The sequence below is a fragment of the Drosophila innubila genome, assembly GCF_004354385.1.
Source record: "Drosophila innubila isolate TH190305 chromosome 2R unlocalized genomic scaffold, UK_Dinn_1.0 1_C_2R, whole genome shotgun sequence".
Taxonomy (NCBI): domain Eukaryota; kingdom Metazoa; phylum Arthropoda; class Insecta; order Diptera; family Drosophilidae; genus Drosophila; species Drosophila innubila.
Genome location: NW_022995374.1, coordinates 22,640,848 through 22,655,561, shown reverse-complemented (window position 1 = coordinate 22,655,561; position 14,714 = coordinate 22,640,848). Strand labels below are relative to the sequence as shown.

Here is a 14,714-nt window from a genome sequence, read left to right as displayed (position 1 = left end):
AAATACAAAGATGTAAATTGAAAATCCATCTTAAACTAATATGAAAATTATATATTATATACATATATATGTCAATTTAATTTTAGATAAGGTATTGATGAGTAAATGCTATAATTTAATACAGTCAAACTTCCCTAGCTCGAATCACCATTATCCAAAGACAAAGTTCGACTTATGGAGACTTCGAGCTATGGATTTTTTTAAAGTTTATTAAAAGAAACTACAATTCATTCTTGTTAAATTGTGATATTTTTAATTTATTTTAGGACTTACAAGCTTACTTCAAAAATAAAAAATCAGATACTGGTGACATATACTCAAATTGCAAGCTGTTAAATTGTTTGTGTTCATACACTTCAAATTGCTTTTACTCTGTACATTAACTATTAAGTTTTCTTTTATTCTTCAAGCTAAACAGAACTTAAAAAATCGGAAATTACGGTCTGAAAATTGTTTTTTTTATATTTTATTTCCCCGAAAAACTCGACTTATCGAAGCACATGTCAATATTTTTTTTCGAGTTATGGAGAAATTCGACTTGTGGAAGTTTGAGTTACGGAAGCTGAATTGTTTGTAATTTGCTTGGTAAACGCTATTGCCACTCAATTTGGTTCGAGTTAGAGAAAATTCGAGTCATAGAAATTCAAGTTAGTGAAGAATTAAATTAAATGTAGACTTGTTTTGTAAAGTTCAAATTGAACCGAACCATTAAAAAAATTTTTGAGGCTTGCTGCCTTGGTTCAAAATAATTATCTAATGCTTATTAAACTGATAGTTTTTAAATTATGTAATACATTTAACACTTGTAGATACCCATATAAATGAACTGAATACATTGATTAAAAGTACATGTAACAAAAAAAGTACAGTAACAGACAGTACAGACTTCTTAAAACCTTTGTTCAAGGTCTAACAAGTGTAGCATAGATACAAGCAACAGATACAAGCTTGTTATTTTCTTTTATATACGAACTTATTATGTCAACAATTTTACTTGTACTTATTAACTTTAAGTAGTTGAACTTATGAACTTGGTGGTGCTCAAAGCAAGTGCATGCTACTAATTAAAAGCTGTCAACGTAAAATCAGCTCTTTGACAACTCCCAAGTCCCCCATATATCCCGTCGGGCATACATCCATACACATATGTATATATAAGCTCGACTACGCTTCGAACTCACAGACGGAATTAATGTTTCCTATATGTATTATATCCTATTTGGTTGTGGGAAGCTTCGTTTCATTAAGACAGATACAAATGCAGTAATGGAAAGTCCAGAAAGCAACAAACATTTATCATAAGTTAAGACCGATGACGTCTACATTTCCGAGTCCACCCACGCACCACCCAACCACTCGCCACCAGCTTAGATTCAGCTTTCCCATGTGAATGTAGTCATTACCAAAAAAAAAAAAAAAAACTGTTCTTTGTGGCCAACTGAGTGCTCAAAGCCAGTATTGCAATTGGCATTTCGAGTTGGATGCATTTTTCAATTTTGGCTTTTCCTTTTGGCTGGACATTTGTATTTGTTTTATTTTGCGTGGGTGGAAAATCGATGTACAGTCGGGATAAATATATTTAAAGATGTGCTGTGGAATTTGGAGCATTTGTGGTGCCGGATTTCCATTTTGATCGTAATTTTGCTAATCTGACATCGACATACTTGTGGACAGACAGACAGACAGTTAGACGACTCACCGCCTCATGTTGCATGGATGGATTGTGGTCGCCTTGAGGGGGCAAGCGCTGCATCAGATTGAAGTAACCGAAAGACTCTCGTGATTTCTCGGCTCTCTGGCTCGTTGTTGTAAGTGATTCATAAGCCAGTTGCTCTCCTATGATCACCTAGGGCCATATATCTTTTTTGCCGTTGATCATGTCGATTGCCTGCCGATATGAATATAAAAATGGGCGAGTATTGAGCTCATTTGTCGGCTCAACTACAAAGCAAAAGTCTAACGGCAATATACGAAAGCTTTCAGCTGCTTCGATCACTGATCCACGATCATCGCAACTGCAACTGCAACTGCAACCTAAACTTCGACATCAAGTTGCGATCTTGATCTTGCAAATGGCTCTCTTCAGCGATCTGAGTGTCTGTTTAACTTTTTATAAATTTATTTAAGTTTATGTGCATTGAAATTTGCTTGAATGTGGCTTAAAGGCAATTATCTTCAGCTGATCATAGTGTTTTCTAGTTGTCTTATCTATTCATAATGCAAATTTAATGAAAATAGTTCTAGTTACAAGTCTAGTTATATTTCTTGTTGGAAGAATAGGTTTTATATCATAATAAGTAAGTCTGATATTTTACTAAGAGAGTCTTCTACTATTGACCGAAGTGTATATAGATCTTTCTACTAGTTTTAGCTATTACTTCTGGGTATGGAAGATGATATTGTAATATAACTGTCAGTTATGTCTCATTTTTGATATTTTTCGAACAATATCTCTATCCATATCGATTTGCCACAGTCTTCTAAGTCTAGATTAACACTTAGTCCAACCGGAAATTGTAATTTGAAGCTGATTACATAGATTGATACTGTGCGTTGGGTAGATGAACTTGTAAATAGGACGAGAGAGAAACTAATGTGCCATGACCAAGTGAAATTAGTTGCACCTAAGGGGGCGACAGGATACCAAGATCGACAAGGATGTGTCGGATTTCGTCAGCCAGATTCGTATCTAAGATTGCGTCAAGCGTCTTGGGTAAGCTGTAAATCCAATAAAGCCAATAAATATTGCCAAAACTGTAGCGTGCTCAGCGCTTTGTGAGTACGAGGATCAGAGGATCAGTCCGAAGCAGGTTAGAAGCAGGTTGCTGTTGCTTCTGCTTCTTTTTCTGCCTGCAACAAAAAGGTGCAAGAAATTGTGTCAGTGTCCTTTTGCTGGTTCTCTGGCACAACATGACATGACTTTTGGACTACGTAGGCGTTTACTCGACTTAACAGCGGCTTCGCCGTGTAATCCAAATTGAATCGGCTCATGTGGGTCGAAGTTGAAGTTGTAGCCGCTGTCGATGTCGATTTCGAAATCGGATCAGTGTCTGCTCTCACTTGGTTGCAGAACCTTGATGAGTTCATCTCAGGGCTCTGCCCTTCATCTCTTTCTTTTGCCGGGACGCTCTTGAACTTGAACGTTTTTAAATTTTGTTACTTTTGTCGCCTACCCTGGACTGCCGACAGTCGACAACTGACTACGTCATACCTGCTGAGTGCCAGTGTGTGTGGGTGTGTGTGTGTCTGTGTTTGTGTGTGTGTATGTGTGTGTGTAACAACTGAAACAAGTGCACAAGGATAATCCTCTGCACGCGCAACTCACGAGGGCGTCCTTTTGCTCACACGCTTGCCCAAATAAATAAATAAATTGTAATCTGCTGTACTGTTTGATTCGAATCAATATGCAGCCACGCCCACCTTCCACTCGTCTAGGCCAACAATTGAGACTCAATGCCAATTCGCCGATGCTTGGCTAAAACGAAACCCTGACTTAAGCTTGGCCTGCGGCTCAGCCAACACAACGTTTGACAACATGCCGTTTTCTGGTCTGGTTGATCTATATAATCGGATATTGATTTCAACAGAATTCCGCATACACCACACACAGCAAACATCACACATACATATTGTTTTTAGGTGCTCAAAGGATTAAGGTTTTTTTCAAACAATATTTTGGTTGATTTTTGATTTTGCGACAATTTATGGATTAACTTTTTTTGATCTTTCGTGTAGCTCAGCTATTATGAATGAACTATGTGCAGAGCTCCGAATAGCATCAAAGTTATATAGAATAAATAAAACAAAATAATTTAAATGTTCAGAGAAGTGATAATAAAAAATTAACTGACGGTTAATTCAGTTAAAATTGTAAAATTTAATAAGAGTTAATTTTTAATTTATGTATGAAAAACAAATATATTGTATGTCGATTCTGATTCAGAGTGAAGCTAAACTTACCATTTATAAAGGATGCCATTATTTAAATATACGTCAAATATCGCTTTGTTCCGTTTTAGAATAAAAATAATATTTATTAATTTTTTTATTACATATAACCAATAATTTGATTGATCAATAAACAAATTTCACTAAGCAAATCTCATTAGATATGTCTACTCAAATCAGCAATTGCCTCCATTTCACCTTTTGACATAGCTTAAAAGTCATAGAACTCACAAATTCAATATGGCTGACAAAATGCAACCCTCGTGGAACCATATGAAATCATAGTTCATATTGGAAACCTCGGTCACACCAAGCGTTTATAAGTGTCCAAAGCAAACATCCACCGAGCAGATCAAAATAAGCGTAAAAATAATCCATCTTCGCGTTAAGCAAGCTGCAATTCCCTATGCTGACACACGGGCGGACCACGGCCAGGAAGAGAGTCAGGATCAGAAGCAGACCCCAGGACTACCCTGAGCTATGCCAGCTTCCAGCATGAGCAGCTGCAGAGCGACGAGCAGCGATAACATAAAGAGGAAAGTGTCAAAAATGTTTCATTTTGGATATGTTGAAAAATAATGGCAGAGACCCAAATGAAACTGAATGAAACAGAAGTGCAGCCCCGTCGCTGTCGCTGTCGCAGTCACAATCGCAGTCGCAGTCGCAGTCGCAGTCTCAGTTTGTGGACCTTTTTGCAGCCACGATTTCTGCACGCTTCACGCCAATTTTCGCGCCTATCAGCGTCGACATCGACATCGACATTGCTATATCCCAGCCCATATCCCAGCCATGCCCCGCTGATGTACATTGTACAATGGTGGTATGGTGGTGGTGGTGGTAGTGGTTCTGCTGCTGCCAGTGGTGGTGGTGCAGTTCCTTTGCTTCTTTCTGCGTATGCGTATGCTTTTGCAGATTTCAGTTTGGCAATTGCCTCTTCCTATGTCCTTTTCCCAGCTCGCTTCACTCGCTTCCCTTGCTGCCTTCCTCTCTCCTATGTGCCACCATGAGAATCGGTTTCAATGGCGCGCCAAATAATTCATTTAAATGATTGGGTTGTTTGTATAGACTTCACTGTAGGTCGTGGAAACTCGTTTTTCCTATCGTTCACAGCATTATTTTTGCGCTTAACAACAACTGATTTTTCTCAACAAAATCTTTTGTTGTTTTTTGTTGCCAAAATTTCTATGTTGAGGGAGAATGCACTTGATTGAAGCCATTTTAAATACTCTTAATAAATGGAAATAATATAAATTATATTATTACTCGTATTTAGATTTGGATATTTTAAGATATTAGTTCAAAGTTTGTTATTTATTTATGTATAATCTTTTGTATGATTTGGTACGTTATATGTTACTTTCCATAAAAATATTTGCAATTCTGATTTTAATTTTCTAAAAAATTCACCTTTTAAATTTTTATATTTTACAATTTAATTCATATTATATATAGTTATTATATATAGTTATTAAATAACAATAAAAATAATTTTTAATATTTAAAAGTTAAGTTTTTTACGTTTTAGTTATTTCAGAGTTATTAAGATTTATTTAGGATCGTTTTTCAATGTATAACCTGTGCATTTTGAGATAGTTAGTCTGCCAAAAGCCGATGGAAATTGTCTATCCATCTAACATATAGGGTTTTTAGATTTGAAATATATTTTAATAATAAGTTGAAGATCATTGCAAAGCGCAACCAATGGAAGATCAGCTTTGAGACTGAAATGAAAGAAATTACAAACAATTGACATAATAACAAACGACGGTCGCGCCGTGTGTTCCAATCAAAGAAAAAAAGATCCAATGAAAAATTTAACCGAAGCTGCGCCAAAGTCGGAGTACACTGTACTGTACACTGAGTACTCAGTTATAATACTTACAATTACAATGTCAGTTGGCGCATTTGGCGGCAAAAGATCAAAGCTAAGGCACAAAAGCTGAGCGAGAGGCGAGAGAAAAGAAAAATCACACAAATTTAACTGGCCAACGAAGAATAACAATAACACTAACACTAACAATAATAATAAAAATAATAAAATATAAGCCAAAGAAAAAATAATAATAATGTACTGCAACAACAACAACAACAACAACAACAGCAGCAACAGCAACTGTGGACTCTGTGGCGACTTTCCCAAGCAATATGCAAATATATCATAGCGGCTAGTTACCCTGATGGATGGTACAGCCAAACGGCCCATGAGTCATAGTCGAAGCTGTGTTTCCAGCATGGAGCAGGTACGACACCAAAGATACGGTTTGATCACAAGTTGAGCGTAAAATATGCTAAAGATCAGCGAGTGTCAGCGACTGTGTGCGTTTGTGTGTGTGTGTGCCGCCAAATGAGCGTAAAATGATCAAAGAATCTTCGCGCGCTATGCCAATCCACAGAGCAGTCTACAGTCCCAGTCTACAGTCTGTCCCATTCTTCTCCAACTGCAAACTTCCAACTGTAGGTAAATCTTCATGGTGATCGCATATTCCACGGCTTGCTACGTGTGCGCATTTTGCAAAATAACATTCAATTTGTGCAACCTGATCAAGCAATTTCATCAACTGATCGAGCCATCGATCGAGCATTGTTGCAATAAAAGAACCTAACGTAATCACATTTCCCCCAAAAAAATGCCCCTTCTTGCTTCCTCTGTCCGATTCTCTCTTCGGGCAGATTTAACGCTCGCTTAAACTCGCGATCAGTGATCGGAGTATGATCGCAGCTCAAAGCAGTTCGCCGACGGCTGTGCCACCATCAATGATGAAATTACATGTTGCCACTTTGATCATTTCTACAATTGGCCGCAACAAAAACATCGTTGCCGCAGACAAGTTGGCTGCCGCTTTCTAGCCAGGTGCCAGTCGAATGGGCCAAGAGTACAGCGCACAGCTGCAACATTATAGAGTTGATTCTTCTTTCTTTGTGCCGTGGCTTCTTATTGAATTATAATGTTATTTGGTTGCAACTTGGTGCTTGCAACTACGTCATCGTTGCAATTTTATCAGGCCCAGACTCACTGGTACCACAGATCGCCTCGGGAGTCTCCATAAACCGATCGTTAAGGTCTCTGCCGAGCGACGTTATAAAGACATTGCAAGGCCAAAATTATGATAAGCCAACTAAACGGGTTATAAATAAGTTAATGATAATTCACTTATAACTTACAATAAGACTCAGGAATGTATTCCGACTCCAAAATTTGGCTAGCTTCATTATACATAAATAGAATTGATTAGAATTTGGAATTTAGGCAGACTCTTTTTATGTTTAGATATATTTTAAAATATGCTGTTCTGTCATATCTTACAAAGAAAATACTTTAAAAACATACTATTTAATTATTTATAATTTTGAAACAATTGATAGAAATATATTGTCCTTCAAAACTCTTTTCATTAGCAAGTTTTCAATATTAATCCTCCGTTTTATTATAGAACTGCTTTCACATTTTATAAATACCAAAATTTCAATCCGTATTAAGTAAATCCCCTAGTTAACTAAGTAACCGTCTTGTTTGTGGCTGTTCCCCAATTGTGTGGCAAATTGTATGTGGCCAATCAGAAATGCAACCGTTAATTGCCACCGATCTGGTAGCCGATCTCAACTAAATAAACATGTACGGCCAATATGACAGCCACAGACAATTTACAAGTGTTGATGATGCTGATGAAATTTTCCGCTAATTTTTCACGTACTCATTCGCTCATTTGAACCACACGCCAAAAATGAGAAGTAGAAAAAAACAACAAAATAAATTTATCATATATTCATTAAAAATTATTTACGTATATTAAATAGCGCAACCAAAAAAAAAAAGACACCAACAACTGTTGAGGAAGTGAAGGTGTGAGTGAGATGAACGATAAAAGATATTTTGGGTGCAGCGAGCGTTGATAAAACATCAAAACCAATCTGATAAGGAACGCTTTAAATTCCGTTACGTAACGCAAATTTAGAGCGTAACAATGTATGTTGTGAGTGTGTGAAGGAGATAGTGATAGAGAGATATACAGTTCACATGACGCTCTGACTCTTTCTATCTTATTTTTTTTAGGGTGTCTCTCTGTCCACTTCCTCTTTTGGTCCGCAAAACGCCAAAAGGCGATTTACGCATGAATTTTGATCGATTCGCGTTAAAAATTTGATAAGCCTGGTGTTTATGATGCGAGTGTTACCCATGTAAGCTTTATAATAATGCCAAAAGCGATGTGTACTCCGATGTAGGGGAAGGTGTAAAGCGTGGGGAAAGAAATATGCAGCAGGTGGCGGAAACTGTAAGGAACTTTCGAAAGACAAGTTCTTGGCTTCAATTTTAGAAAGATTAAAGTAGATTTATAAAATGGGATTAGTTTGGACTAGGATAAGTTAAGATATAGTTGTTAACTTGACCTCTTTATTTAATTTAGAAAGACTTCTTTTCGATTCAAATCTAAATGGAATATTTCCATAACTTTCGGCTGATCAAAGATAACCGATATTATTTAGCCAAAATGGTTCCCACATTTGCGATACTGTTCGCATGTCAACCCGTCCGCAATTCCACAATTATGATCGCCTCCAACACATAAAACCGCTCATTGGTTCATTGGCTCGTTCATCATAGCAAAAAGTGATCATCAATCAAAACGAGGCAATAGGAGACAAAGCGGCTACATATTGCCGCCAGCTACCGTATATCTTAGCAATTCTGTTTGGGCCACACAGGAAGTTGGCCAAAAATATTCGCATGCTACCGGCCTGATCTCAGTGCAACTATCAAAAACGCATAAATCACGATCGGGCGATCGCTCAAAACGATCGGGAGGCCTTTCAACAGTTTTGTTCAAAGAGCCGCAAAAAGGAAGACACTTTGTTGAGGTTCGACTCTCGACTTGCCACATAAATTAAATCTGTATAAAAATATCGAAGTTGGTGGGCCCAGGATAAGAGCTCGGCAGTCAAAGAGACGCTACTGTATGGACAGAGTGGCACTCTAAGGATGTCAGGCTATGAAACCATAGGAAGTCGAACAGGCGATCCATTATGATTGTCACAGTTGACACACATTATCACCCTTGTAAGGAAGGCAGGCAACCTGCGAACCTGTCGTCGTCCTGTACGTCCTGCCAGGACTTGCATAGCCTGTTAGGCCCTAGCTACATGAACTAATTGATGTTTTCATTTAGATGCTCGGAGTTGCGAGGGAAACTATGCTGAGGAAAATGTATTCATTCTAGGTGGTAAGTGCGACGCCCGCTGTGCACACATAATTGAGGGTCCTGGGGACATGAGCGCTACCTAAGCCACCCAAGAAAGTCGTAACTAGTGCAGGTCCTATCAGGGTCCTGGACAGGATCCCTCCCGCATTTTGTCAATGGCATTGTCCACTCCCAGAGTCGGCTCACAGGCTCTCATCTTTTAGCAGGCCCACAAGTCGGCATCTTTAAAGAATCCAGCGATAACGTTGGTGGTCTCTCTCTTTTTTGATAGCTCATATTTTGCGCATGTCCTTTTGTCAATTGCTCTATTTTGTTGCTAACCGTCGGCTTTTTTTAAACAATCAACAGTTTCGTAAATTATTTTCGTATTATCGAGTCGCAGTTCGTGTTCCCAATTGTCTCTAATTGTTTAATTGTCAGCTCATGAGTAGAGGATTGTTGTGATCCAGTCAAGGAATGGGAACGCACACACACACAGGCCTATCTGTAGTCCTTGGTGGATCGTCTATTGTTATCCTGTCTCTTTAGGAGACATTTTCTGTACGTTTTTGAGGGATTAGCTAGTTGGGCTTGAACCTGTTGTGGCTCCTTGGACATGTCCACATTCCTGTGTGTGGTCTACGTTTGTCACTTTTCAAAAACTATTTGCAATGTCCTCAGTTTAATTGAGTATGAACGTATTGTATTCTTTAAAATTGTATTTGTATCATAGAGTTCGTATACACGATAGGGACTTGATATTTTTGTAACTTCTAATAGGATGAGTGGGCTAATAACCTTTTAAACGTATTTTGAGACAATTAGCTTATACGCTGTATAAGGACTATGCATTCATTTTTAAAATTAATTAACAAATCTTTTTATGCACTTTTAAGACGCAAATTTACAAATATTTTCTACAGTATATAAAGATATTTTACAAAAGCCAATCTGTTAACTTATCCAATATTTCTTGCATTTGCAAACAAAGTTAAAATATTGACAGAGAATTTGTTTTTTATATACGAAATCTAACATATAGAATGGAAGTAGGGGGATTCAAATAAATCATATTTGATTTTAAAAAAATTATGTTGTATATTGAGAAATACGAATATATAAATAATATCTTAATGATTATTTAACCTGAGCTATAATCTACTTAATGAGTTTAAGGGACTAAAAAAAATTTTTTTGAAGAACATTTCCAAGCATATTAAAAACTAAGAATTATATATCAAATTCAATTGTATTATAGTTTCGTCATTTAACGTAACCAACATATAATTTTTTCATGGAAGCTTAACACTGATTCGATTCTGACATCCCAACCTCGCAGAACCGGTTCGGTTCGGTTCGGGTAGCCTAAAAACCTAATAGGGCCTTTGAAATTATTTACTCCCCGAACCGAATCACTTTTTAAAATAATAGTTTCCATTCGAAAAAAAATAAAATTTATACTTTTCTAATAATAATAAGTCATTATATCGTTTAATTATTTTCCAAATATGAATTTTTGGCATAAAAAATAAAGTTGATTTAAAGAAATAAAATACAAATAAAAGCATTAAAACTATTTTGTTGTATTAATTTGAGCCATGGTTCGAACCGAAACCTCGGGCCTATAAACCGGTTCACAGCCAGAACTTAATTCCCGGTGTTAGGTTTGAATCACAAAACCGAACCATTTGCAAAATTTTGCTGGGTTGTAGCCTTGGTTAACATCGGATTTTATTCCAAATAATTCTTACAAGAGGATCTTTCTTTTAAGATGACCCTCTGAAACTATAAATTATAAAGCCATTTTAATTAATATTTTTATATGTTTTGTATTTATTTTGATTCAAGTCATTTCTTATTTATTGTAATTACAAAATCTTTCATTAATATTTAAACTTACATTAAACAGTCTTAGGGTCTTAACTTAATACTTTGCGATCAGTAAATGAAACAAAAACAAAAAGCAGGCACAGATCTTACAAATTCTAGTATGAAATAGAACCAGCTACTAGAGAAACAGGCATTGAAATTAACTTAAAACTGGGAGGTGGTGCAATGTTGACATTAGCCTAGAATCCAAAGTATGGATAAGCGGGAGCAGCTGGCGCCATGGAGCTCTTCTGTTCGGCTGCAACGGATTGATGGTAGCCACCCATGTGGTTGCCACTGGCGCTGGGGAAGAAGGAGCCGGCAAAGTTGTAGCTGTCCCAGGACGAAGGATGATGTGATCCTGATGCAGCTGCGGAGGCGAACTGCGAACGGAGTTGCTCGGCAGAGCTGGCGGCGGTTGTGGGCATGGAGTAGGCGGCGGCAGAGGCGCCAGCAGAGGTGGGATAACTGGCAGTAGTGGTGCCCATGCCATAGGCGGAGTTCATGAAGTTGCCCCCAGAGATGGCCTGAGTCTGGGACTGTGACTGCACGGGACTGTGGGCTGCGGAGCTGCTGCCGCTGCTGCTGGCTGGCGACATGGAGGCCACAGAGCCACCGTATCCGGCATGTGTTTCATAGGCAGCACCACTGGCAGCTGGCCACGACTGCGTGCTGTAGAGTCCCATGCCCATGTTGGGTGCAGCGGCGCCACCTGATCCGTATGTTGTGGCCGCGGAGCTGTTTCCAAAGCTGGGCACTTGCTGGGTGTTGAGCTGCTTGCGTAGACGGGCACGACGATTGGAGAACCAGACCTGGACACGTGCCTCGGTCAGGCCAGTGCTCTGGGCCAACTCCTCCCTGGTGTAGACATCAGGGTACTGAGTGCGTGCAAAGATACGCTCCAGAGCATCAATCTGGTCATTGGAGAAGGTGGTGCGGGAGCGACGCTGCTTGCGCTTCAACTGCACACTGGGCTCAGTGTCATCCTCGCTCTCATCCTCGCTGCCGGCAGAGACAGCGCCGCCGCCCAAGATGCCATCGATGCTGTGGGAGCCAGTGCCATGGCCCGAACCGGAGCCGGAGGTGGCACGTAGCAGACGGGAAATGGAGCTGACTGATGGGGCATTCTGCTTGTCGCAGACGCCCGCCTCAATGAGCTTGGCGCGGATTTCCCAACTGAAGATGCCCGGCTGCGACTGTTTGAGCTCCTCGATTCTGGCCTCAATATCGGGTGTGGCAACACGTGGCTTGCTGCCACCGATCACGCCTGGGCGGATGGAACCCGTTTCCTGGAAGCGATTAAGAATCTTGGAGACACAGCCATGCGAGACTCGCAATTGCCTAGAGATGACGCAAGGACGCACTCCAGCTGCGGCCATTTCCACGATCTGGCGGCGAATGTGATTGGGCAGAGGGCGACCATTAATGAAGACGCCGCCAAGTTGATTGACGCGTCCTTGTCCTACAAAATAACAATAAAGAGAAAATAAGTGATTAGTGATGTGTGATCTTCAATAGAAATTCCTAGTGCAACTGATCTACATAAGCTATAGGATTCCCTTCTACAATTGTACTATAGATCTATCTGTGTGTGTGGGCAGCGAACTTGTTTTTTTGGTGATCTTCATGCGATCTTCAAGTGATCCTCAATTAACTTTTCTTCTCTGCTCGATTGAGCGGCAGTAAGTAATCCAATTATGCAGAGTGCACAGCAGTGTACTATGTTGAGGATCAGTGCGAGGATCACTTCGCACGATCTATTGTTTTGGCATGAAAACTATACGTTGGCCATTTGTCTGGGCAAACATAACAATGCGCAAATTGCCAATTTGCGTGGGTCAAATTTTGCTCTGATAAAGAAAACATAATACTAAGTAACTAAGATGGCTTGGAAAATGCCGATCACTGTGCAGCTGTGTGCCCATGTGGCCCATGCAATCAAATCAAACTAATAATCCATAAGCCAGACGGACAGACGGACAGACCGAAAGAGAAACAGGCAGAGAGACAGACAGACAGACAGACGGACAGACAGACGGACATCCAGCTGTGCCACCTAATATCAGTACGTAGTGAGCATAAAAGGCCGGCCCCAAAAACCCCAAAGACTGTAACTCAGTTATTGTTGCTGTTGCTGTTGATGTTGCTGTTTTGGGGCGCTGACGTTGCTGCTACGTGATACACAAGACCCCGAACAGCAGACGCTGAGCCAAGATCAAAGCAGCGGAGCCGCACCGACAAGTCTGTAGAGTCTGTAGTCCGTAGACTGTAGACTGTAGAGTGTAGACTGAAAGGGACCCCAAGACACAACAAGCGCGCCAAAAAGTCTGCAAAGTCTGGAATGTTGTGGCTGTGCTGCAAGTTGTGATCACAATCAATAAGTCAAAAAGCTGATCATGATTGCTGGACAAGCTGGCCAGAAAGTCTAAAATGCCTCTGCCTAGCATATACGGGTAATGATCTCTCGTTTTCGAACCGAAACCGGCGAAAGCGCTGCCCCTCATCATCATGATGATCAAGCATATTTTCTACTCTAGGTCTTCTCGTCTAGTCGTTTTGTACTCGTAATTGTGGTAATTGGTAATAGAGCGATGATGATCAATGCACTGTTGTCGTATGCTTACCTTGAAAGGGATATCCAGCGAAATAGGGTGTCATATTGAGTGCTGATACAGCCATGATTTGTTATTATTATTATTATTACTTTTTTGTGGTATTTGTTTTTAATATAATCCGTTGGTCAGAGTAAGTATAACACACACAACACGCACTGTTAAACTGTACAAGTTTCTATTTCTAGTACTTTTATTTTTTTGTATTTATCAAAGTATTTTGGTCAAGTTCTTTTTTCTTTTGTTGATATTTGTCTAATGCGCATGCGTAACACTGCTGCTGCTGGTTGATGCTGCTCGTTTGCTTGACAGCTCGAAACTGATTTTGAAACGGTCAGCAGCCGAGACTAAAACGAATTTGTGAGATTCTCAGACGACGACGACGACGACGACGACGTCGACGGCAGCGCTGCATGCAGAACACCAACAAACAGAAACAAGTTTTTTTTGTTTTCGTTCAAAGAACAAAAACAACAAACAGCCTAACCCACGCAACGAGGGTGGCAAGTGCGAGCGAGATGGCAGCATGCATGCACAGCGAGAGCGCATTTAGCCGATCACTGTTACGTCGACTGCGAGAGCAGTACAGCACTCGTGCTTGCTTGCTTGCGCTCTACTCTCAGCGCTGTGACTGTGTGTGTGTGTGTGTGTGCGTGTGTTAAAGAGAACCAATGAGTACTCATAGCATGGCTGCAATTTGACGTAGCGCCGCCCCATTTGATCCCAGGTTTGGAGTAGAGTGTTGGCTTCTAAGTGAATCTATCTGGATCTTGTACCGCTCATATTTGACTCCATTAATATTATTTATATTCACTCGTATTTATACGAGTACTTGATTTGAAGTTATGCGAAACCAACTGCTCTACTAGCCTTTTGATGTCTTTCCCAGGCAGTTAACTGTTCTTGTTGCTTGAAAATACTTAAGCTTTATATTTCCGGCTTGCAATACGAATAGCTTTGTACTCGTATTATAGTAAGCGAAATCTTTAACTTGATTAAACTGATTAAATATTATGAGGGTTGTAAATTAAAGCATTATAATCTCTTCCATAACATATTTCAACGGGGTTAAATAACAACATTTGTAAATTGCTTATAATAAAACTAAAAG

At 39.6% G+C, this 14,714-nt stretch overlaps 1 protein-coding gene across 1 annotated transcript; it reads right to left on the bottom strand.

The window, feature by feature from the left end:
• Positions 1–10,968: 10,968 nt before the first annotated feature.
• LOC117784156 (protein gooseberry) lies at positions 10,969–13,930 on the bottom strand. The gene is made up of 2 exons (XM_034621814.1): positions 13,616–13,930; positions 10,969–12,453 (listed from the first exon to the last, which is right to left on the bottom strand). The coding sequence occupies exons 1-2, from the start codon at positions 13,668–13,670 to the stop codon at positions 11,192–11,194; spliced, it is 1,317 nt and encodes a 438-aa protein (XP_034477705.1). The 5' UTR covers positions 13,671–13,930; the 3' UTR covers positions 10,969–11,191.
• Positions 13,931–14,714: the final 784 nt, after the last annotated feature.

Bases quoted from the DNA above. Each gene is read 5' to 3' on its own strand.
- LOC117784156 (XM_034621814.1), bottom strand. From the start codon at position 13,670: ATGGCTGTATCAGCACTCAATATGACACCCTATTTCGCTGGATATCCC. The intron at 12,454-13,615 runs GTAAGCATACGA...GTTATTTTGTAG, and splicing joins CGCTGGATATCCCTTTCAAG to GACAAGGACGCGTCAATCAA.